Genomic DNA, 25,023 nt, shown 5'->3' with positions numbered 1-25,023 from the left:
TAGTCGTCTTTATATTTGTACTCACGTGTATGACCATGCTTGTAGGTTTGTGTAAGGAAGATAAGAAATCATGTGGTTCCTATTTTAATCAAGGTCGTAATTCCAGAATACGGACAGTTAAAATGATTGGTATATAGATATGGAATTGCAAAAATTTATGAACGCATTCAATGATAACATGCAGGACCATATGTAGCTTTAAAATAAGAAAGGGGAGACACATATACGAAACATGTGCTGTGTAAAAGAAAACCAGATTTCAAAGCGCATTTCTGAAAGTGTTATTTTGCTTTTAAAATGTGTTGTTATGATATTTTTTATGTAACTTATACCTTTATGAACAATGAAGTATGGCGTTTTGAACGTTGCTATATTCTATAATCTTACTGAAAGCAAGGACTTTAATTATAATATCAAATTAAACAGTAGGCATTTTAATTTTTCTTGGATTTTGAAATAAAAAGCCGCATTAAAGCACAGCCCTATAGCCCGGATTTGCTTTAGACCTTTAGTCTAAATTATTAGTCTATAGTCTAATAATTTCAGTGTATAGGCCCATATATTTCCTTTGATTTCCGCAGATTTCTTGCATTCATATAGCATAACTCACGATGTGACCAACCAAAAGGGAAACTTTGTAAATCAAAATTAATGAGAAAACATCGATTTAATTTTAGCATGCATGTATAAATTGTACTTAATGCCTCAAGAATTCAGATTTGATCGAACCACATGTAATTATTGTGCTTACATAATTAAAGCAGGACCCTGTATACAGTAAAAGATCTCCCCTCCGCCACCATCCTTTTCCGTAAACTTCTGTTTGTTTGAATTTCATTGCCAACGTACAAATTCTTTCGATATAATATTTAGACACAAAATGATTTAAATTGATTTTTATTTATTAGGCTAAGCGAAATGCATGAAACCCAAAGAACATCATAACAAATAGATATACGTAACACTTTCAAAAATTATTTTAATATGCATAAATAATTTTAAATTCAGAAATAAAAAAAAATCCTTTAAAAGAGCAAAATGCAAATCATGACAAGGTATATGATCTTATACATGCATCTACACAAATTTTTTTTTACCATGACTCGTGAAATATAATTAAAGCCCTAGCTTCAACTGTTCAAAAGTTAATTATCACAAAGTTTTTTTAGAAAGTTTTTTTTTTCAAATGTCGATCAATCTCCAAGGTCAAAAATATAGGTATCCACCACATGTTCAAGCACTTATGCTAACTGTGTAAAAGTCAAGGTCAAATTTTAACTACTACATGTATAATAATTAGCGTCCAAAAAATCCTGTCAGTCACTGACATTTTCCTGTCGTTCCTTGACATTCTCCTATAAATCCCTGACCATTCCTGTCTACTCGCTGACTTTGTCTCTGACTACCCTGTCTATCCCCGATGTCTCCTGACATTAATACAATTCTCAATTAACCTTGGACTTTCAGTAAGCCGTGGCAATGGTACAAAAGTAGTGTCTGAAATTTACAGTTTTTCATTCAGTGTTGAAATACAAATGGGATAGAAACTTGGCGAATGTCAACGAGTATAGCAATTCTCCAAAACAGCGTCTCACACGACAAAGAGGTGGGGCTTAGGTCGTCTCATAGTTGTCAACAACAAATCTTAATTAAGTTCCTGAATTTATTAATTTCTTAAACAATGGGACTCTATTCATCATTTGACAGACTTTTTTTTACGTAGCGGCGAAAATGCCACACCTTACTGAACATCCAAGGTTAACTAAGAATTGTTCTATCTGACATCCCTGTCAACCCCTGACGTCCCTTATCTAAGTCCCTGAGGAACTTGTATTCCCATGTCTTCTCTTGTCATTTCTCTTAGGCAGAAAATGGCTAAAATGGGCAATAATAAACGTTCGTCCTGAATATTTTAAAGTTTTTCTTTAAATCATGTGAAATTGTTCAGATATGATTGTGACAACTAGATGTCAATCAGTGGCTTTACATGCTGTAACAACAAGATCCCAAGTTTCTGGTTGTGAAGTTTTTATTTGACAAATTAACAAATTAAACATCTGGCAAGTGGTGGCAGTCATATGCTACCAAGAGTCTGTCTTTGACAATTCATTTTCAATAGACATTTTTAGCTCACCTGAGCTGAAAGCTCAAGTGAACTTTTCTGATCACCCATAGTCTGTTGTCCGTCCATCTGTAAACTTTTCACATTTTCGATTTCTTCTCAAGAACCACTCGGCTAATTTGAACCAAACTTGGTAAGGAGATGAAGGGGAATTGAAGTCGTAAAATTGAAGGGCCAAGTCCCCTTACAAGGGGAGATAATCAAGAAAAGAAGAAAATAGGTTAGGGTCATTAAAATTTTTCTCAAGAACCACTGGACCAGAAAAGTTGAAACTTATGTAGAAGCATCCTGGGTTGTGTAGATTTGAAATTGTTAAAATCATGACCCCCTGGGGTAAGGTGGGGCCACAATAGAGAATCCAACTTTTGCATTGAAATATATAGGAAAAATCTTTAAAAATCTTCTTTTCAAGAACCACTGACCCGGAACCTACTGTGACATGGGACCTCGGTTTATACAGTCTCATTCAAAGGACCGGTCTCCATGTCCCACAGTGGGATTCGAACCCACGATGTAAGGATCAACTCCTTACTTTGCGACTAGAGCAGACGTTGTAACCACTGCCCCACGAGGGTGACACCTTAGAGTTTGGCTTAGTTTTTTTAAAATATAACCTTTTCCATAACTGTTGACCATGCAGTACTAAGGCTTTTATGTTTCATTTATGTTTATAAAAGGTGTATAAAAATAAAACCGGATCCGTAAAAGTATGGGCCTTCCTTAAATATCTCATTTACATACTCTTTTGGTTGCGATTGTAATATACCTCACAAATGCGTGAAAAAAGAGAAAAGACTCGGTCAAAGTTTAATTACGTTTAATCCAAAAAAGTATTTAGTTCAATGAAAAAAAAATGGTCCATGGGTGCGACAATTTCTTTTAATCTAAAACCATTGGACACACCGAAAGATCCTTTCAATCAATTGTCTCCCCTTGTCTGCCAGAACCTGAAATGAAATATATTCTTCTATAAATAAAAACAATAAATGTAGGTATATCAGGTAAAAATATACACGAATGAATTAATGATTTGTATTATCTATATCAGAATTGTACCTTTAATGCCCTTGAAAGTGTTCTCTTTTCCGTTGAACTTGTCTTTTCTTCCCTTTTCACCAAATTCTAAATCGTAAGAAGAGAAGTTTGAATGCTACACAAAATAAGAATTTGCTTTACTTTATTCTTATTAAGAAATTCTTAATTCTTGTTATCTTCATAAGTTTACGTTTAAAATCAAGGATAAAGACTGTCTACATCAGCTATAGCAATGTCAACTGTAAAACATTATTGTGCCCTTACCATTAGTTCATTGTGGACATTTTTCAGCAGACCTGCGTGCATTTTCTTCGCCTCATTCCTCTCCTTCAAAGAAAAAAAATTGGTCACTTAATTGTTTTAAATTATATTTTTTGATCATGAAAACTAATGCAATTTGCATACATCTAGGACCTACCGAGTTCGTTGTTTCTTACCAGCATTTGTCTGTGTGCACCCGGGATCAGTGCATTAGTCTGTTGTTTCGTCTCTATATTCTTCTGCAAAGAAAAAAATGTCTTTATATTAGATATTTAATGATCTTATTTTCTGCTTTTTTTTCTGAAAATATTTGTATACTTGTTTGTTTGAGTGTGATTTCTTACCATAAGTATGTTATGTTTGTGTTTCAATATTTTCTGCGGGTCTCTCTTTTCCTGTTCTTTTCGTTTAGCATTGAAAATTTTCTGTAATAAAACAAATGGTTGTACAGAATTCTACTTATTGCCGGATTTTTGTTTAAAGTATGTTTTATCACGTGCTGATCATATTTCTATATCCATATTATTCTATATGCTTACCAACAATTCCTCATGCACTTGGTTTAATAACTGCTTATGTGTCCTTTTGTCTTCGATTTCCCTCTGCAAATAATCATCAACAGTTTAACGTTTTGTTCATTTTTTTTATACAAATGGAACAGGCCTAGGAGACTTTTTTAACTAGCAAAATGAAAGTGCTTAATTCTTTTTTCTTACCATTCGTTTTTGGTGCATTCGTTTTAGAATTTTTTGGGGATCCCGAGGTGTTTTTCCTGCAATCTTTGTCTGCAAAGAAATAAAATGGTCTTTTCTAGCATCTCCATTGAAACGCATCTTAATGTTTCAACTTATTCATGATTTCTTTCAACGTGCAGTGGTCAAAACTTTACAGCTATGATATGTAAATCATGTTTAGTAAGATTTTTAAATGTTGAGATCGCGGTACTTCAATCAAAATACCTCTTGCTTCTCCGACTCTTCTACAACATCGATCCAATTGTATCCAAGCTTTAAGATTCTCATCTTTTCATCCTTATAAAAAAAAAGATAGGTTGATAAAAAATCGGTGTAAATAATTTCATTATCACGTTTTTTAATACATGAATTCATGATCTTTGAATTGGAAAGCCTATACATACATGCACGATTACATTCATAACCCATGAAATAACAACGATATGATGCATATAAAAATAAACGCTTGTTAGTTATTGAAGCAAAGATTTTTATATTATACTCAAGAATTTTTTTTTTATAATACACTACAGATTAATTAATTGATTCTTAGTATTAGATATAGAATAATAGTATAGATGATGTACACAATGCATTTATCATATAAAGATAAGAAGGGGGTGTCTTTGAATGATTGTCAAATTCAACAAAGAATCTTACCACACTCTTCACCGCCTCCTCGCCAAAATCTAACACTTCGTTGTAATCTATTTCTAATGCCATTCTGAAATTTACAAGAAAAATTACAATTCGCAAGTATTTATTGTTATAATGAAAAAAATTCAAAATAAACACAGAAATTTGATTGTAAAAAAAATGTGGACATGAAATAGAACTTTTATACATATAAATGTTTATTAAAATACTGGTAAATGTCTGCATGTTGTTTCTAAATATCAATAACCCTCCCCCCCCCCCCCCTTTTAGCACTATTATTCGCTGGATACTAATGTGTTTGTATATGCAGTCGATGCATATTTAAGGGGGTGAGCTATATTTTAATATATAGGGTTTGGTTCCTATATGTTCTACTCAGATAAAGACCGTACGGTGCTAATGTCTTGCACATTTTATAATTGGAGGGATATACTGAAAACACCCAGATGACCCAACTAAAATTAATAAAAAGATAGTATTGCCAGTTGATAGTATCCCCAAGAAAGGAAACATCGGTATTTTTTAACAGTAAGAAAACTAATTCGTAAATTCACTGAATACTTCAAAGAGCGATATATGTTAAGTGTCTCAATTGGCAAAATGAATATCTTAATTTTACTTTATATATAGCTTTAATTTGTACAGCTCAAATTAATAAAAAGATAGTATTGCCAGCAGGTCCTCCCCGAGAAAGGAAAAATCGGTATTTTTTAACAGTAAGAAAACTAATTCGTAAATTTACTGAATACTTCAAATTTGTAATACTTACATTGTACACCTTTCTTTTGTTTTGGTTGCAAAGCAAATGATATTGTGATGTCATTAGGTCATCGTCAAAGACCTCTGAGACGTCACATTATTATGACGTCACGATAAATATTATATATTTGCCTATACTGTAATAGGCTTACATAAATTAGGATAAAAACATAATTTTAAGGGATTTTATATTTTTAAAAGTATCTCATTATTAAGCGTTTTATTACCTCAATTTGCCAATATTTGTTCGTCTTTAAAATGCGACTTTTTAAAGAATAAATTGGTAGAAACTGATTTAGCTAAATAAACACTTACCTTCTCTTCTTGTTGCAAAACAAATGTATTATGACATCATGTCATTGTGTCAAAACTTCTGAAGCGCCACCTTGCCATGACGTTGCAATGCTTCGATTTGGGTTGGGTTGGGTTGGGTTGGGTTGGGGGGATTATACTAATGTTTTTAGCTCACCTGAGCCGAAGGCTCAAGTGAGCTTTTCTGATCACATTTTGTCCGTCGTCCGTCTGTCTGTTAACTTTTCACATTTTTGACTTCTTCTCAAGAACCACTGGGCCAATTTTAACCAAACTTGGTACAAAGCATTCATAGGTAAAGGGGAGTTTAAATTCTTAAAATGAAGGGCAAAGACCCCTCATAAGGGGAGATAATCAAGAAAAAACAAAAATAAGGTGGGGTCTTTAAAAAATCTTCTTCTCAAGAACCACTGGGCTAGAAAAGCTTAAACTTATGTGGAAGTATCCTTGGGTAGTGTAAATTCTAAATGATTAAAATCATGACCCCCTGGGGTTGGGCGGGGCCACGATAGGGAATCAAAATTTTACATAGAAATATATTGAAAAAAAAACTTTAAAAATCTTCTCAAGTACTACTGGGCCAGAAAAGCTGAAACTTATGTGGAAGCATCTCTGGGTAGTGTAGATTTTAATTTGTTAAAATCATGACCCCGGGGGTTGGGTGGGACCATAATAGGGAATAAAAGTTTTACATAGAAATTAAAATAAATAGGAAATAAATTTAAAAATCTTCTTCTTAAGAACCACTGGACCAGAAAAGCTGAAACTTATGTGGAAGCATCCTTGGGTAGTGTAGATTCTTAATGGTTAAAATCATGACCCCAGGGGGTTGGGTGGAGCCACAATAGGCAGGGTTCGACACTAACGCTAGCCCGCTGGCCCGGGACAACTGGATACTGAGGTCGGGCTACCAAACATGTCTTTAAACTTGCCCTGCAGGACTACAGTAAATTTTACCAATTACTCACTATTCACTAAGAGTAAGAAAATAATTATAATTTACAAACAATATATCTGAAAATTGTTAAATTTATTTTCAAACATGTTTTATCATCATAATTATTATTTTTGTAAGTCAAAATGTTAACTTTAAAGGTGATTCAAAATACCCTAAATGATTATAAATATGGAATTTTTCAAATAGAAAAATGTCTTAGGTACAATCATAGAGTGACATAAAATTTTTACCCAAAATACAGCCAGAATGCAGGATTTTGTATCTCTTTTTTCAAAATTTCCTGTACCCCCACCTGCAGGAGGGGGAACCCCCCCCCCCCCCCCGTCGCTTCGCGACTTGGCCACCAGCCATGGCTGCTGGACAAGTAATACATGAACAGGGTTAGTAGAATTTTGAACTGGCTAACCCTGATGACAACTATGGTTTTAAAGTTAGTGTCTATCCCTGATAGGGAATCAAATTTTTACATTAAAATATATAGGAAAAAATTTTTAAAATCTTCTTCTCAAGAACCACTGGCCCAGAAAAGCTGAAACTTATGTGGAAACATCCTTAGGTAGTGTAGATTTTAAATTCTTAAAATTGTGACATGGGGGAGGGGGGATGGTACAGCGAGGCCACAAAGGTATTACGAGGGAGGAAATCGGTTAAAGAACGGCAACACCAATGTTACTCAGGTGAGCGATGTTGCCTATGGGCCTCTTGTCATTCTTAGACCCCCTCTCCTGGGCCTATTTTTAATGTTAAATACAGTCAACTGCTTTCTTGATGGTAAAGAAAAATTGCAGGAAATGACGATGGAATCAAATGACTGTAATATTCCGATGTCCTTTAATTAATTAAGAGATCAGAACATGACAAAATAACATAACATCAGGAGAATCAATTAATACAGATTAATTGATTAAAATACAGACAGACAGACAGGCAAAGACACAGGCTTTGTATCTGTATATCTCAATACAGATTTGATCATTTGTCTTGTCCTATAGGGACAACTATCCACAATGTATAAACAACACAAAAATTGGGTCTCACTTGAATTTAATCATAACAATAAAACCAAGTAAATAACAATATGTACTACGGATAACAAATAAATGAATATTAAATTGTTTAAAACATAATTTACAATATAAACTTAATGTTCAAGGTCCTAAATCCACAACCTTTCTCATTCAAATCCTATTCTATTGAATATACTGAAGGCAAATTGATCTCTTTTTGTAGAACTAAGGTAAAAAAAAAAATCACTAGTATTTCTATCTAATATGACATATATACAATAATTGTGGTTTATATCTGAATTTTCCTTTCAGCAAGCAATGATATTATGCACTTAGTATATTTGTTACATCTGTATGTTTGTAAATTTAAAATTTATTTGCTCTCTTTAAAACCTTTTGTATATTTCGACCTCTAAGAAAACCTTCTTGAAAAAAAAAAAGAAAAATTACAGTTGCTGTACATAAAATGAATTTGCTAATAATGCCACAATAACAACTGCAAGGTAACAATGAATGAATGTCCAATGCCTCTCAAGCTAGGTGATTATTTATGACATAATTATCAAACAAAAATCTAATCCTTGAATGAACTTGACAAAACAAAACAGCTTGGAGAAGTGCTGCACTGTTTTGATCACTGAATCACACTTGTGTTGATATGCCAACTGTTGTTCTTTATCCAAAGAGTTGTGGGTATTTATTCTTTATAGCATTAATCTGTAATAATAACCAGAAGTCTCTGTCGAGACTGAAGCTCTACTGGTTTGAACTTATAGCAAAGGAAGAGAAAAGTACACAAGTAGCTGGGATTTGAAACTAAATAGAATAATGATCGTTGATAAAGTCTCTTTATGTTCTTAGTGTAGTCTACTTGTGTGCCAAGTTATACCGAAATCAGACCAAAACTGTAGGAGGAGTAGCATTTTGAAACAATTTTACAGACATTTCTATTTTTAGTAACCACTGCAACACCGTTCATCAAAATTAAAATTCAATAAACAGAATTATGTATCTTAGTGTATTCTACTTATGTGCCAAGTTATATTGAAATCAGACCAAAACTGTAGGAGGAGTAGCATTTTGAAACAATTTTACAGATATTTCTATTTTTAGTAACCACGGCAACACCGTTCATCGAAATCAAAAACCGATATACAGAATTATGTATCTTAGTGTATTCTTCTTGTGTGCCAAGTTATAATGAAATCAAACCAAAACTATAGGAGGAGTAGCATTTTGAAAGAATTTCACAGAAATTTCTATTTTTAGTAACCACGGCAACACCGTTCATCGAAATCAAAAACCGATACACAGAATTATGTATCTTAGTGTAGTCTACTTGTGTGCCAAGTTATATTGAAATTAGACCAAAACTGTAGGAGGAGTAGCATTTTGAAAAATTGTTTACAGAAATTTCGGATTTTTAGTACGGACGGACAACACCGTTACTATCGCATAAGCTCTTCTGGTCTCTGACCAGTAGAGCTAAAAATGAACAAGGTATTAAATTTCTCCAGTATTTTGACTGGGTATCCAAGTGGATTGTGGTATATTCCACAAATTTTTCAATGACAACAAAATACAAATGTACAACAATATTTAGTGTAATTGACTTATTGCTAATGAAGCAAAAATATGTAAAGATATTTATACTCATGGAAAAATTACCTCTTTCTCAGCATGTTTTTTCTTGGTGAGGATGACTTGAGCTTTATGCATGTCTCCGAGTTTGGCTAAATGACGAGCCTCTTCTTCATACGCTGCCATGTCCTTCATCACAATCTCAACATAATCTGATAACAAAAACAACATTTTGTAACTTACCAGTCTCTTCATATGTAAATCTCTAAAAAATTTATAATTATCTGCCCCCCAGACAAGCCTTCTTCCCCTAATAGACATCTTCTGTCCCTTCTATAAACATTTTCTAATCAAATCCATTTGCCCCCTTCAAACCGGTACTTACTGAACTAACGGCACTCCCACAGACACTGCCCCTCCCATAGATACTTACTTCTCTCCTGCATACATTAACCCTCCTACACATATGCTTACTGTCCCTCCTAAAGACACTTACTGCCCAATCCCTTGACACTAACTGTCTATCCAAAAGACACTAACTGTCCCTACCAAAGACACTACTGCTTCCATAGCTACTAATTGTCCCTCCCACAGACACTTTCTGTCCCTCCCATATATACTAACTACCCCTTCTACAGATACTCATTGTCCCACCCAAAGACTTTGCTTCTCCCACAGACACTATCCCTCCTCCAGACGTCCCTCCAAAAGACACTTACTGTCCCTCCCAAAGACCTTGGATCTCCTCAAGACACTGCCCCTCCTACAGAAACTTATTGACCCTTCCACAGAAACTGTCCCTCCTAGACAATTACCACCCCTACCATAGACACTTTCTTCCACAGACACTTACTGCCCCTTCCTCAGATAATTATTATCCCTCCTACAGGCACTTCTATCCCTATTACAGAAACTGCCCCTCCCACAGGCACTTACTAAGTACTTTTTATAAATTGAACAATGTCCCTCCCATAGGCACTTACCCCTCTATGGTAGGATTCTTCTCATATTTCTAATATTTAAAAATTAATGAAATTTTCACAGAATCAAGAAGACAATATCAGTAAGTTATAGTGTCAGTGAAATTAAATTTGACCGTTTTATATTAGAGGCAAGGTCAGGTCAAGGTCATTATCTTTTTCCTTGACATTAAGAATAAAAAATAACTGCATGTTGCCAATCACGTGATACCTACTTCTATTTCAAAAGTTTAATGATTGTTCTTTTTGCATAAAAACATATTACTATACCGGGTCTATAGCATGATATTACCAAATTTACATGAATAATTTAACTTAACTGGATATTGGCTAATCCGAATTTTCTCTGTTTTTCTTAATTTTTTAGGATATATTAGTTATTTTCAGATGCTTCATATATTTAACTTTTTCCTGTTTTCACATATAATAAAGTAGTCTTATAAATGTACAAAATGATACAAAAACAAAAAGTTTTGATTGTTTACTAAGAGAGAAAAATTACTTTTTATGGAATTTTGGCTCAAATCTGCACTTTGATAGGAAGCGTTTAAAAGCTAATAAAGTTCTAGTTTGTTTGAAAAATCATATTGATTACTATATTTTTAAAGTTTAGTCTCTTCCCTAACTTACATTTGAAAACTTCTCCAAGTCTTCAATTGTGTAAAAATTTTAACTAAATTCATTGTTTCATTATAGTTTTGAGAGACAGAAAAGAAGATATTTTCATACGCCACCATTCCGCCAAAAATATAGTCCCTGCTAGTTTTCAAATGCAGTACCATTTCTATTTAAAGTTGTACAATTGTGATGAGAAAGAAAAATATGGTCTTTTAAATTCCTTACACCTCAATATATAAGACATATAAGCAAATATACGTTTTATGTTTCATCTAGTCAGAAACCAGAGAAGAATCCTACCTTAAAGAAACTGCCCCTCCCACAGACACTGACCTTCCCACAAAAACTAACTGTCCATCCCATAGACACTCCCTCCAACCAATTACTGTCTTCTACAGACACTGTCCCTCCCCCAGACACTAACTGCCTCTCCCACAGACACTGTCCTTTTTACAGACACTTACTAATCAAACCATCTGCCCCTCCTTTCTTTAGTTCCTCTTGTTGTTGCTCCATCTTTTCTGAGATTAATTTACTTTTCTGCATTAATGCCCTTGCTTGTTCTGGAGTTAATCTGTCCCTTAGACTAGCAATCTACAATAAGATGTGCTGTGTAGCAACTCATTCTAAGTCATATTTAAGAAAATTACTAGAACAATAGAATCTTTTAAATTATGCAAATACGGATTTGAAACTTCCAAGGCAGCGAAAGTTGTTTTTAGAAGTGCCATAAATCTAGATGTGCATGATCTGTGAAAATTTACCACTTAATTAAATATATATTGGGTTTCCCTCTTCTTCAATTATCAAATAAAATAAATTCAGAAAAGATTAAATTTCTGTAGGACCAAATTGCAGTACTTTTAAAACTGTAGATTTATTCCATAAATCCATCTATCAGCCTTGGCCACGATACCTGAATCATTTACCATACCTCTGAAGATAATTACCTGTAGATCTAGCTGTTGTTTTTCATACTTTAGTACCTCTAATGAGGTAGTTCCTTGGCTGTAAAAAATAAAGATGAATAAAATTGATTAAATTCTACCATAAAGAACAGAAGAAAAATTTTCAAAATCCATTCTTTTTTTCAGTTCTGATCAGTATGTCATTTCTTCAAAGGTCTATTTGATCTTCTGATATTGTTCAAAAGTCCTAAATTCTAACTTTTGAAATATGTTTCATCTTTATAATAATAAATTAACTTAAATATTAAAACAGAATAATGTACTTTTTTATGACCATTTTATTAAAAATTCATAAAAAATCAATAATTTAAATGAAAAACAAAAATAAATATTCCAATTCATGTATCAAACACAACATGTGACGATGTGTACACCATATTGTCCAAAAATGCCATCATTCTCAATATTTTCCTTTCCCCTGATTTCATAAAAATAAAACTAGGGATGCACCAACAACAATATTTTTTTGAATATTATATTGAAATTTTATCAAAATATCTCTACAGCATTACAGTTGTATCACCCAACATTGATTTTGAGAAAACATTTGTGTAGTAAGAAATGGAAAGTAACAGAAGCTAAAGAGTAAAGATTGTATCAATTCAAAATTAGAGGTTAAAGTAAATATATATATATAGTATAAAAAATATATGAAAAAATAAAGACACATGTACAGTGTATATGAGGTAAAAAATACTCTTCATAAAAGATCACATATTAATTATCACAGTTTAATTGCACTAGTCTTGAGACAAGAACAGGCAAAATAATCATCACTTTGGACGGATGCAGCAGAATAAAAAGAAAAACTCCCTAAACAATCCTCTTTCTTTAAATTCACTAAAGTAAAATTTTGTCAAAACAATGTTTTTAAGAATATTTTTGCAAGACTAGACGACATACGGAATGAAAATTTTAGGGAACTGAATCGTTTTGCCAGAATGCACATGCTAGAAGGCACATCTAGACTGATCAAGATGTATGATATTTTTGATATTCCCCGTCTTGCTTCTGCGACATGGCACCAGGTTTGTCTTCAGATGATGGTACAAATGACGGACTTTGCTAGGCTGCAAAAGACAAAGCATTGAACCATCAGCTGAATAGAGCAAACCTCTGCCAAGTGCTACCTAAATGTATGTTTATGGTTGTTTTTTTTTTTGGTTTTTTTTTGTTTTTTGTGGGGGGGAGGGGGGGTTAAACCATACTTGACGGTTGCTGCAGTTGCATGTGTGTGTTAGTTGAGGAATAAATTTAAGAAATTTTAATATGAAGAAATTTTAAGGCAATATGTTAAATATTGGATCATTTGAAAATTGTTAGTACACATGTATCTGTATTGTATGATAAAATACATGATTCTGGGTTGAGGTATTAGTACACATACATTTTGAATAAAGTTTGAAAATTTGGCTGAAAGTTGAATTTTGAGTACCGGTAATAGATAAATATGTTGGAGTTATTAAAATAATTTCATGTTAATTTTAATGGGTATTGAATAGAATGTTTCTAATGGGATACATTTTTAAAGGTTGGGAACAATATTCAAAATTTGGAAGCTATTCATACCTTTTGTTGACAGCTTGTTTTGGTGGTGGAGGTGCCTGAAAAATAGGTAAAAATTCAATCCATGCAATTTTAAAACATACGTGAGAAGGAAAGTAATACCGTATTAAGTAAGATTTAAACAATTTCAATGAAAATATTTACCCTTCCTTTTGTTGGCTGAAATAAAGATTTAATATAAAATCAATTATTGCTTTTCATGTCCAGCTAAAAATTCTGACTTTCAATTACAAAACCTTAAAATAAAATTGAATTTTGAAAATGTTGAAAAATGATAAGATAAGTTTGCATCTTTGATTTATATTTATTCATTTTTTCATGAATTTTTTAAATTTTTTTTTTTGCATTTAAAATTAGGAAAGACATTTACAAACCTTATCAATAGTTTTGAAGAACTGGTCTATAACAAGCCATTTTTCTCTGGATTCCTCCACCTGCTTGCTTTTGAAGGGGTCCCTTATCCTGAGCTTGACCTCCAGTTTACCCCCGACTGGTTTCCTACCATCCGTTATCTGTCCAGTACAAACAACAGATTTATAGATGTAAATTTGTAAGTGTATTTTTTTAAAAGAAAAATCACCCTTTTCCATTAACACATTTAAAAATACTGTTTATTATCTTTTAATCCTGAGAGCTTTAATAATCATTTCTGCATTAACATATACCAGTAAAATCACAAGCTCATTAAAGCTTCGGCTGTATTATTGTAAGATTGCATACAATGATAACTCCAAACTTCATAATTTTTGGGGGGTTGCATATTACATGTAATACCAAATAAGCATTCTCAAATTAATTGTAATTAGCACTCTATATGATACAAATATGAAACACACAACGTTTTCTATACAGAGGAAAATTATTTAATTTAGGCCAAAATTAATTACTAATTTTATATAAAAAAATAACTAAAAAGGGTACGTCGAGAACCAAGAAATTAATTTTTTTTTGCCTAATATAAATAACTTACGTCGTAACTGTCATGAACGGTACACTTGTTATCTAATGGCTGAAGCTTGACATTGGCTGTACCTATCAGTTTATCACTTTTCAAAAATCCTCTAAAAATAGAATTTGTCAACAGAAATCTAATTAATAAACTTCATGTATTCAATTCAAAATAAAAGTACATGTATGAAAACAAAGGTACATTGTATCTTCTTTGTCTTAAAAATTGTTGACTTTAAATCTATTAAAATGCTAACTTCCATATTTTTTACCTCTTGAAATAAATTTCAAACTTGGCTGACTTCCTTTCCACAACCCTGGCAAAAGCTCGGGATTTCCTACTTATTTCTACTTTGAATGGTTCTTTATATTCTGTAAAACACAATTAATGATCTTAAGATTTGTAAACTTTGTTCTCCTAAGCTTTCTTTATTTGACAGAATTCTTTGTTTTATGTACTTAAAAATTTTGTGTAAGAAATGCATTAAAATTATTTAATGTGACTTTCATCTCTATAGCTAGTTAATGCAAGAGGAGGTCTTTCTACAATTTGTTAAGAAAAACATGAAAAAAATCTACTTTATATTTAATAATAAATATTTTTCTCTGATTTTTTTTTTATTCCCTGAACTTTGTCTTATACATTACTTATTTTAAAAGTATTTACCTGGATTACAAGAGCCTTTGACAGTATCTGATTGAGCTGTTTGTGGATCATCCTGTAAACAAACAATACAGAGAATCAGAGAAATACAGGTCACTCCTATACACAGAATAACAGAGAATTACAGACCAATTAAATACTGTATACAGGGAAATTTTCGCCATTTTCGCCCTTTCCTCATTTGGGCTAATTTAAAACGGGGCGAATTCAAAGAATACAGCATAATTTCTTATAAAAAACTATGAGTGGGCGAATTTAGAACGGGGCAAAATTGTTTGCATGTGTGAAAGGGCAAAAATTACACAGGGCGAAAATAACCCTGTATACAGTACAGTGAAGAGAGTTAGAAGACAACCGAGAGAACTATAAAACAACCCTGTAATGGCTGTAAACAGGATCTACAATATAATCCTGTAAACATTATATTAATACCACTGATACTTACACTTGGATAAGGAAATTCAAATTTAACATAGGTATCTACATCTTTTTCTGAATATTCTGAAATAAAAATTAAAAGTATTTTAATAAAAATTAATTCTAAGCAGTTATTAATTTTCAAAAATGCAATTAAAGGAATACAGAATATGTATATTCAATGTTTAAAATGAGAGATCAGTCAGAACCAAAGAGAAAGGTATAAAACACTTGAGAATGCAATATATGTATCCATGTACTTACTTTCAGGTAAATTATACTGTAACCCTCTAACGACTGTAATTTCTAAATCATTATCTCCTAAATCTGTATTACATCTGAAATTAAAATAAACATTCATACAGTTCTTAGTACCGGTACATTATTTCTTAATTTAGAAGGAGATGGCAATATCTTTACATCAAATGATTTCATAATATCATTACCATTGAGTTGCTGTGAATAAACATGTATTACATTTGGCTGTGTATGAAACCTCAATTTTTGTTTTCTATCTAGTGCCTTTTGCAGAAAACATCTGCTGCTAAATCAAGTACACCGCTAAATGTCTTTTTTACATATTCATATAAACCACACCCAGTAAGCACTTATTCAAATCTACACTATCTTCTTAACAAATCAATTTCCACTAAATAATGCCAAATAAAATACATTTGCAGAACATCCCTTTTACAATTCTTTTAATGAAATGTATTGTTTGGTGATAATGATTTTTTAGATAACTTTACTTACTGGTAATTAAAAATAATATTAAGCATGACTTACTGCACTAAAGAAAAAGTTTTATTTTCATAATGGAACTTAGGCACTGGATCATTGTGTTTAAAGGCATTCTTCAAAGCATCCAAGTCCTTTCTACATCCATTCTCCATTTTCTCAAACCTGGAATTGTCAAATGAATGATTCTTATATACTAAACTTTGCACAACATATTCATTTTTAACAGTAACACTACACCAATAACCAAAATTAAATTCCTTACTTGGCTGCTGAAACCACATCTCCAAGTTTGGTAAAATGTTGGCCATTTGTAGCACATATCTGAAAGAAATAAAGCAATTGAATATTAACCACTATATATAAGTACTTATACTTCAATTTTTCTCCTTTATGTATAGAAAATACTTCATCATACATAATTTTTTCTATCCAAATGCCAAGTCTTCTTTCAAAGCTTGTGAAGAAGTTTTTCACATAATTCTGTTATCATATACTGTAAACGTATTACATTTGGCTGTGTATTCTTTTTAGCAATTTTGGCTGAGAGAAGCTTCCACTAATTTAAGTACAAAGCTAAATGACTTACACATAAATAAGAACATTAAGAAATGCGCTAATTTAAATCTACGCTAACTTGTTCAAAATTTAATTTCCACTATTAGCTAAGATACAAAGGTACTTCCTCTATTGATAGTCCCAAACACTAAAAAGGCAGCTACTGATTTAGTGATTTAGTTGATGAGCTTTTTCTATAGGTACTTGTCCTGATCTGCCTAGAAATCCCCTGTCTACTCCTGACTCACCCTGATCTGCCTAGAAATCCCATGTTTACCTCTGACTTACCCTGATTTGATTGATGAGGTCCTGCTCCAGTTTTTTGTATACCTCCGTCCTGTCCCCACTCAATTCTACATCCTCCTTCTGTACCATCACAAAGGAGGGGTCATCTCCCTCATCCAGAGAAGGGGGGATCTACAGGTAAAAATAGACAACACCTAATCCTTACACCTGGCATCTTAACACAATTCCATGTAATTCTTCTATACATGTAATCTTGAAATGTTGAATACCGGATAGTTGATAAAAATTAAAGCTTCACTACCTGTGACATATCCACTGGGAGTCCTGATTCTGCTGCTTCTATCATTGGTTCAAAGCCCTACAAGTTCAAAAAAAATACTGTACCATGGCTTTTAATATTTCAGTTATCTAATACTTCACTGAATTTTTCATGAGCAATATCTATTACGGGTTTTTTATTTCAATTTGTTGATTATTCAACTGAGGTTAAAACCTTTAAAGCTGTGGGTATCTAATACAACATTAAAATTTTATCTTCTTAGAGGCCCAAGGGCCACAATACTAGCCTGATTCACCTAATCTCTAATAAAAATATAAGAAAATCTCATCTTAGCCTTTGGCCCAGGTGAGCTAGAAATACACTGTAGCTGACATTCTTCAACTCATACTGATGAGAAGAATGACATTAAAAGTTTTCCTCTGCTCTGTCTGTCTTCATTGAGGTGTGCTTAAATGTTATCAAGCATCCTTATTTTCTTTTAATGTGAAATACATGTTTTGTTTGATGAGAATTTTACCTTGGCTATCCTCATGTACTTTTTGGCCAGTTCTATGTCATTATTCTTCTTGGCCTTCAAAGCTGCTTGTTTGTACTCGTTCATTCTGTCTGTAAGGAAGTAGGCCTGCTGCTCTGCTCGTGATGTGGGACTCCTCTTTAATGCTGCCAAAAAATAATAACAATCCCTTTAGGTCAACTCTCATTAATCAATTTTAAACTGTTAAACATCTTTTCTGTAAACAATCAAATTCAAAGATCAATGTTACAATGATCTCACAAGGTCTGGATGCTTGTCCCTTTGGAGTTAACTTCTGTTGCGGTTGTTGCTGGGTTGCAGCATTTGGATGTGAGGGACTCTTCTGTGGTTGTGCTGTTCCCGCTGCAACTGCTGCTGTTCTTGCTGGAGAGGGGGATCTATGATTTTGTGCAGCTGACCTTTGACCTCTGTCTGGTTGAAGCTGATTGGATGAAGGTGATGGAGAGACAGATGGTTTACCAACAGGTATTGGAGCAAATCCTTTCATGGAGAGAGGAATGTATTATTATTTACTTTCTAAATCATAAATACAGAAATAAATCTTCCAAGAATATCCTATACATTTATACCATAATCCTATTAAATGGTCGTCAACAACAGAATAGAACATGACTACAAAAATCATATCTGATTTCTTGTAACAATAAATCACCAGCATCCTTCTATGATCTGTGTTTTTTTTTCTATAAACTGAGCTCACCTGGTGGGGTAGGTAACTCATCATAATCTACTGGCTTTCCAGCCTTATGGGCTTTTATGGCATCTTGATATTGCTGTAAAAAATACACATAAAAGATAACTTGTCATTTTATGCATTACTTGTACTTAATTCATCGAATTTAATATAAAATTTGTAAAAAAAAAATGTTATATTAAATCAGCTCTGTTAAATATTAAGTTGATACTGTAGCATACACTAATCAACACCATTACATTTTTGCCAATTGTCCTAACCATTTATACCTTGTGTGTATCTGATAAATAAATTGAACTTTTAAAAAATGTTATATTAAATTTAGTCGGGCATGAAGTGCTCATAATTATTACATGAGATTTACAGGTAAACCTTCCATCGGAGCATGTGGTTTTATTTCTACAAGAGTTTACAATGTTTTACAGTTATCAATGTTACTTGTTCATATTTATTCATGCCTTTACTGAGTACCCGGGTGCTCGATCGGAAAACGTCTGAATAATCGAGTATTAAAAATTGACTGATTTGACATCCTTATTAATAAACATCATTTACTTTGACAAATTTGATAAACTAGCCCATTACCTTGACTATCCTTCCATGCCGTCTTGCCTTTGATGACTCCCCTTTGCTTTTGGCTTCTTCACAGCTGTTATATTGTTATAAAAGTGCATCAAGTTTTAGTGCATTTAGCATAAATTGTTTCATGAAAAAACAGTACATGTAATAGCAATTTGGATCATTTTAATGTAAATGTAATCATTCAACTCACTGTTCATTGTCATAAAATATCAATCAAATTTTTGTGAATTGTTTTACCATGCCCCAGGATTACAAAGCAATCTTTAATACACTTGAGTCAAAATTTTTACATTATCTTATATCTTAGAAAACACAGAAAATTTGAAATACATGTATTACAAAGAATTGTTACCCATCCATGTTGTCGATTATTTCAAATGTCAGATTTAAATCAATATTTTTTTTTTAGACAAAATTGAATGAAATTTTGACTTCAGTCTAAGACTGAACCATGATCCTGGGGCAGTGTATCACAGAGTGGTGCCCCGTGTATCATTTAAGTGGTGCCCCCCGTGACAATGACTTACCCTCTGCTGTAGGTTCTGGGGGTAACTCTGGAGGTTTAGACTTGGCTGATACAAACTCTCCTGAGGACACTGCAAAACACAGGGAATGTGTGGAATCAAATGGGAGTTGTACATTATAAGACAAAATATACATGTACCAGGTGCTTGATATTTAAACTTTATATAGTGTTTAATGTTTGTACGGTAAAATGATGAAATCCAACAGTTGTTTTTAAAAAATGGATCATTGCCATATTAATCTTTTGTTGATTAAAGAAAAAAAATTATATTACCTGCTACAGCTTGTGGTGGGGGAGGCATCTGTGATAGATCTATTTCTTTTCCTGCCTCCAGGGCCTTTATTACATGGTCAAATTGCTGAAAAGAGCCAAATTTTATTTTTTGCATTTTCCTTGTGAATTAAAAAAAAGTTCTGACTACCCTTACTTTTAATTTGGTTAACTGACCAGAATGTCATAAGCTTTTGATTGTTTAGATATCTGAATATGACAGTAACAATCTACCTTGGCTACTTTGACATGCTGGGTGGCTGTAGTTATGTCCCCTGCATGTTTTGCCTTTAAGGCGGCCTGTTTGTACTGGTCTCTCCTGGTCACCAGCATCCTGTGGGTTTCCTTGTCTGTGTCAAGTAGAAAAAAAAAAAGATGTATATGTTAGTGTACTGAAGAGAAAAGACTAAAACATCTGTTCCTAACAGGTAAAAGAATGAGGAAATGTGTGTTTGTAAAACAGTGTGCCCTGCCCCAGTAAAACCCATTTTTAAACATGACAGGTTCCAACCACCTTAATAACCTAAGAGTCTGCATCTCACTTTTAGAAGCTCTATTACAGTAACTCAAAACGTTATGAACACACGAAAGTGTAAACTGATAGACAAAAACCTGTCAAGACACAAGAATCAACATGACCAGTAATTTTCAAAGTTGAGAGATATAAATGACAGGAGATGCTGGCCTGTTGTATCTACTTTTCATTAATAATTCACCTTTCTGGGACATGTCTGGTTGAGCTGAGACTGGTGGAGAAACTGGTTCTGGTTTGGGTAAGACAGGAACTGGTTGTATGGTCGGTTGTAACACAGCTGGTTTCCTCTCAGGTTCTGATGCTGTAAGAAAATTTTCATACTTATACCAAGGTTTGTACATCAAGTACATATACATGTATCTATTATGTAAAGAATTGCTGGTATTATGAAGAGGCCTTAATTTGCCTGAAATGTATACCTTGAACAAAAAATCATTATGTCAACTTGCATATCAATCTCAATTGCTTCATCAATGAAAAATAAAATTTTTTTTGAATATATAAAGTGTGCTAAAGTACACAGTAATAACTGTCTAAAATGTCACTAAGTTACCTGCAGCATTTACTGGAGAGGGGCCCCTTGAATTGGATCCCAGGGCCACAGGGGGTGGAATGTCATCCTCTGCTACAGGTTTGTTCGCTTTGGCCTTCTTCAGCAAATCTTGAATAGTCTGGTGTTGAAAAGGAACAAGACTTAAATTACTTTTTACTTACAAGGATAATACAATGATTAAATTTCAAGCAAAAAGGTATAAAAGTAAGATATTCAAATTTAAACTCAATATGCGTTGGGTATGTGTCAAAAGAGTCTTTTGAGAATTTTGAGGGATTTACTCAGAATTAAAATTAAGGAGACTAGGGGGTCAACAAATAAACCATCAAATATAACTTGATTTTTTTGATATTATATCTTAAGCTGTCAACTATCACTTGGCAGAGAAAAATTTCATAAAATTTAGTTTTAAACTTTGATCATTTTTGTATATCTTTATATGGAGCTCTTCTTCTAAAGAAGATCAATATAGTCTAAAAATAGCCACAACCACCCAGCCCTCTTAAGGTGTAGGGGGTTCTGAATTTTTTTTTTAATAGATAAGTGATCTGTACCTTCATCCCTCTGTCCAGCCTCCTCTGTTTACTGCTGTCCCCCGCGGCCCGAGCGTTCTCCGAGGCCGTCTGGTACATCTGTAGCCTCTCCTCCAGTAACTGGGTCATCCCTATCTCGGGGTGCTTGATCTGAGGGACAGAGCTGGCAGGAGGGGGTTTACTGTCCTCCTTATTATCATCCCCTGTCAAACCCTAGAAGAAAACAGGCAGCCTTTAAATCATTACATCCAATGAAAAATGTTTAAATTTTTTTTACATTATTACAATGCTTTAGAGCAAAACTCACATTTCCATTGATTTATTTTGATGATAAAAAAGGATATGAAATTTTCTCTGTTATCACTAATATCTCTTAATTGAAGTTTTATTCATTTGCATTCAAACTAAGTTGAAATGTCATGGTTATCTGCATTTATCTTTTACTTTTTTGGCAAAACTTAATATTTACTCCTTAAATATAAATGGGATGCCTAATACTATTTGTTCAGACAGTGAACCTGTAATTCTGACAGCAGATCAGGATCCTCTGTATCCGACACTTCCTCGTCACTTCCAAAGTCTCGCATCGCTTCTGCGGCCATAGCCTGAATACCGGCCATCCCTCCACCACCAGAGGGAGCTACAAACACAATAAAAGCACAGTCAAATTTTGTTATCTCGAACCTGATGGGACTGAGAAAAAACTTCGAGATATCCGAGGATTCGATATATCAAGGGTAAACCTCATTATCTCAAACTAAACAAGGCCAAGAATTTAGAGACCAACAAATTATAACCACCACGAAATGTAAAATTTCATATGCATTACTTCTAAACATTTTCAAACCATGAAATCAAATCCCAACAAACCAATATTTTTTCCTCAAACCTTGAAAATTTGACCCTATGAAAATATGTGATTTTATAGTAAGTGGTTAGGACTTCCAAATCAATTCAACATAACCTTAGTATTGGAGATATTGGTGTTAGATATACTGTATAGCAGGTTAAAATCGCGGTCGGAAAAGATCGCGATTTGTGCAATTTTCAGCATATTTTTTCAAAAAGGAAAAACCATAAATTTCTTAAACAGTACTTGCAAGCATTTTTCTGTGGGAATATATTGTGTGAACTGTTATTTCTCGTCTCTGTAGTATAATATTAAAGTCTGTAATGTATATCGCGCATATCAGACAGAAAAGTAAAGTCTATATATTGTGGCGATTTTGATCCCGATTTCATAATAACGAAACACCGGACTACGCATTTAATTTTTTTTATTTCCAGGTCCAAATCAGAAAAAAAAATTATACCGTAGAAAAAATGTTGAACTTTCAATCATATAATTGAAATTAATTAATTGTCGTTACCCTGTTTACTAAGTAAATGCCTTGATTAAAGGTAATGACTAAGTGATACGCACGGGTGAAATTAAACAAGCATGTTTTATTGAATAATTACATCGCACGTCTACTAGATGGCAAAATTAATCGTTAGCTATAGAAATGAATTAACTAATTAATAAGCTTTAAAAACAGCAACAACTACGTGTTTATAATTGATCCAGACACTCGCATAATTATAAAGACAGTCTACATCTAATCACAGAAAACAATAAAATTTCAATTTATCCTTATAAAACTTTTTAAGAATTATTCACTGTATGTTGAATTCGCGGAATTTCTTCTTCCGCGAATATAGCGAAAATTAACTCCGCGAGTTAATTTCCTGCTGTACAGTATACTGAAGTTCAACTTCATTATTTTTCAAAAATAGATACTAATAGTTTCAAAATTGATTTTTATCTTAAAACTGATAATAGTCATTTTTTCATTCAAACCAATGATAGCATGCAAAAACAGTGTTCAAAGACAGACCTGTGACAATATCATTCTTTGTTATGGATATGCACTAATTAACTCACCAGGTCTCCTTCTAGCAGGTCTAGCTCCTCCATCATCTTCTCCCTGAAGGGCCAGTAACTCTGCCTCTAACTCATCGTCATTCTCAAGATCCCCATATAGTTGCTGCTCTATCTGTCCCATGTCAGAATAACCCATCTGTAATAGGGAAAGTGAAATTTAGACCCAGTTTTGAAGTAATTAATAAAGTTTCAACTGAAAACATCCTTGGTGTGGGATTTATACATGTACACTGTGGAATCATTATCATAATGTTGGAGGGTTTCATGGTTAATCTATATTACCCAGAAATTCACATCCCCATGAACAATATCTTTATGAAAGTATTGATTTACCGAATCTTCTGTATATACCGTTATCTACCAGTTAGTGGCAGTTACTCATAAAATTACATCCGAACAAAATTGTAAAATTTTGGATGCCTACAACCAACTAACCCCTAACCTCATGGATATTTAAATGATTCCTTGTGTGTTATCAGTAGCTGGGTGACCTCTGTTCAGGTCCCAGCCTCAATGACAACTTTCCTTTCTGTTATATATTTGGCATCCCAAAACAGAGTCTAGTGGTTGTAGGAGAGTCAGATAAGTTATTATATGGAAAACCTCTAGTTAATGGAAGGGAGGTCAAGAGTGTAACTGCTGTTGGGTATGTCGGTCACTCGACGGTCAGGTAGTTTAGCAGTACAGTTAGTGGCAAAGTTCTGGGTAGATGTAGTGTTCTATCGTTAAAATAATAAATTCCCACGGACCCCGTTCAGAAAAACACACAGTTAAATAATTCTACCTAAGGTTCAAATCCCAGTCTGGCCTACACATTTCCTCACCTATTTTACACTAACAATGTTACTTTTTATGCAAAAGGGGCTTTTTTGAACTGAACATTAGACTGTAACATCTGATCAAAGCATTAGCTCTGTGACACAGCAGTAAATGTTATTTAGAAATATTTTCCACTAACAAAGGAGACAAAAATCAACTAAGTGAAACAAAAATATACACATATAATTTTATAGGCGTGCCCTGTCAATGTATTTTCGAGGAAATCCGGATTGTTGTCAGATTTACCTGATTCATAAGATCGGCACCCTTCCTCCTCTGTGGGGCATTTTCTTTCTTGCGTCCAAACATTTCGACTGCCTTACACCTTTTCTTATGAGAGATCTTTTAACATGCTTGGCAGTGTTTGGGAAAATTTCAAAATAAACATAACATCAAACGTTTTCAAGACTTCCTTGTGTAGTGTTTCAGAAATGTTTGAATGTCTAAAAGCCACAAACCTGTTAGCACTAGGATTTTTTAAAAGGTAATTTTATCATTTGTCAAAAACATTTTACTGATATTATTTTCATTATTAATAGCAAAATAGCAAAATAAATAAAAATAAAAAAAAAATTATGATGTTTAATTTAAATGAAAAAGTGTCTACAATTTTATTTTTTATTTAATTTTATTTCATTTTCAT

The 25,023-nt window shown here is 33.2% G+C and overlaps 1 protein-coding gene and 1 long non-coding RNA gene across 2 annotated transcripts; both read right to left on the bottom strand.

The window, feature by feature from the left end:
• Positions 1 to 3,963: 3,963 nt before the first annotated feature.
• LOC134250270 (uncharacterized) lies at positions 3,964 to 4,876 on the bottom strand. Its single transcript, XR_009988457.1, has 4 exons — positions 4,813 to 4,876; positions 4,378 to 4,449; positions 4,135 to 4,203; positions 3,964 to 4,020 (listed from the first exon to the last, which is right to left on the bottom strand). It is a non-coding gene; the product is annotated as an uncharacterized LOC134250270 (long non-coding RNA).
• Positions 4,877 to 7,866: 2,990 nt separating this feature from the next.
• Positions 7,867 to 24,803, bottom strand: LOC134250291 (coiled-coil and C2 domain-containing protein 1-like). The gene is given in 29 exon segments (XM_062732638.1): positions 7,867 to 8,562; positions 9,514 to 9,638; positions 11,489 to 11,618; positions 11,975 to 12,032; positions 13,562 to 13,596; positions 13,703 to 13,717; positions 13,933 to 14,070; positions 14,529 to 14,619; positions 14,779 to 14,878; positions 15,174 to 15,225; positions 15,616 to 15,671; positions 15,852 to 15,925; positions 16,374 to 16,490; positions 16,591 to 16,649; positions 17,172 to 17,300; positions 17,431 to 17,487; positions 17,927 to 18,069; positions 18,185 to 18,424; positions 18,645 to 18,717; positions 19,224 to 19,333; positions 19,706 to 19,816; positions 20,020 to 20,104; positions 20,251 to 20,366; positions 20,733 to 20,852; positions 21,105 to 21,222; positions 21,659 to 21,850; positions 22,156 to 22,277; positions 23,562 to 23,697; positions 24,627 to 24,803. Coding segments are annotated over 29 exon segments (2,907 nt in total). The 5' UTR covers positions 24,690 to 24,803; the 3' UTR covers positions 7,867 to 8,520.
• Positions 24,804 to 25,023: the final 220 nt, after the last annotated feature.

Source organism: Saccostrea cucullata, unplaced genomic scaffold (genome assembly GCF_032062105.1).
Source record: "Saccostrea cucullata isolate Sc308-1 unplaced genomic scaffold, CSIRO_AGI_Scuc_v1 ctg473, whole genome shotgun sequence".
Taxonomy (NCBI): Eukaryota; Metazoa; Mollusca; class Bivalvia; order Ostreida; family Ostreidae; genus Saccostrea; species Saccostrea cuccullata.
Note: the sequence above shows the minus strand (reverse complement) of the source record. Positions and strands in the feature narration are given on the sequence as shown.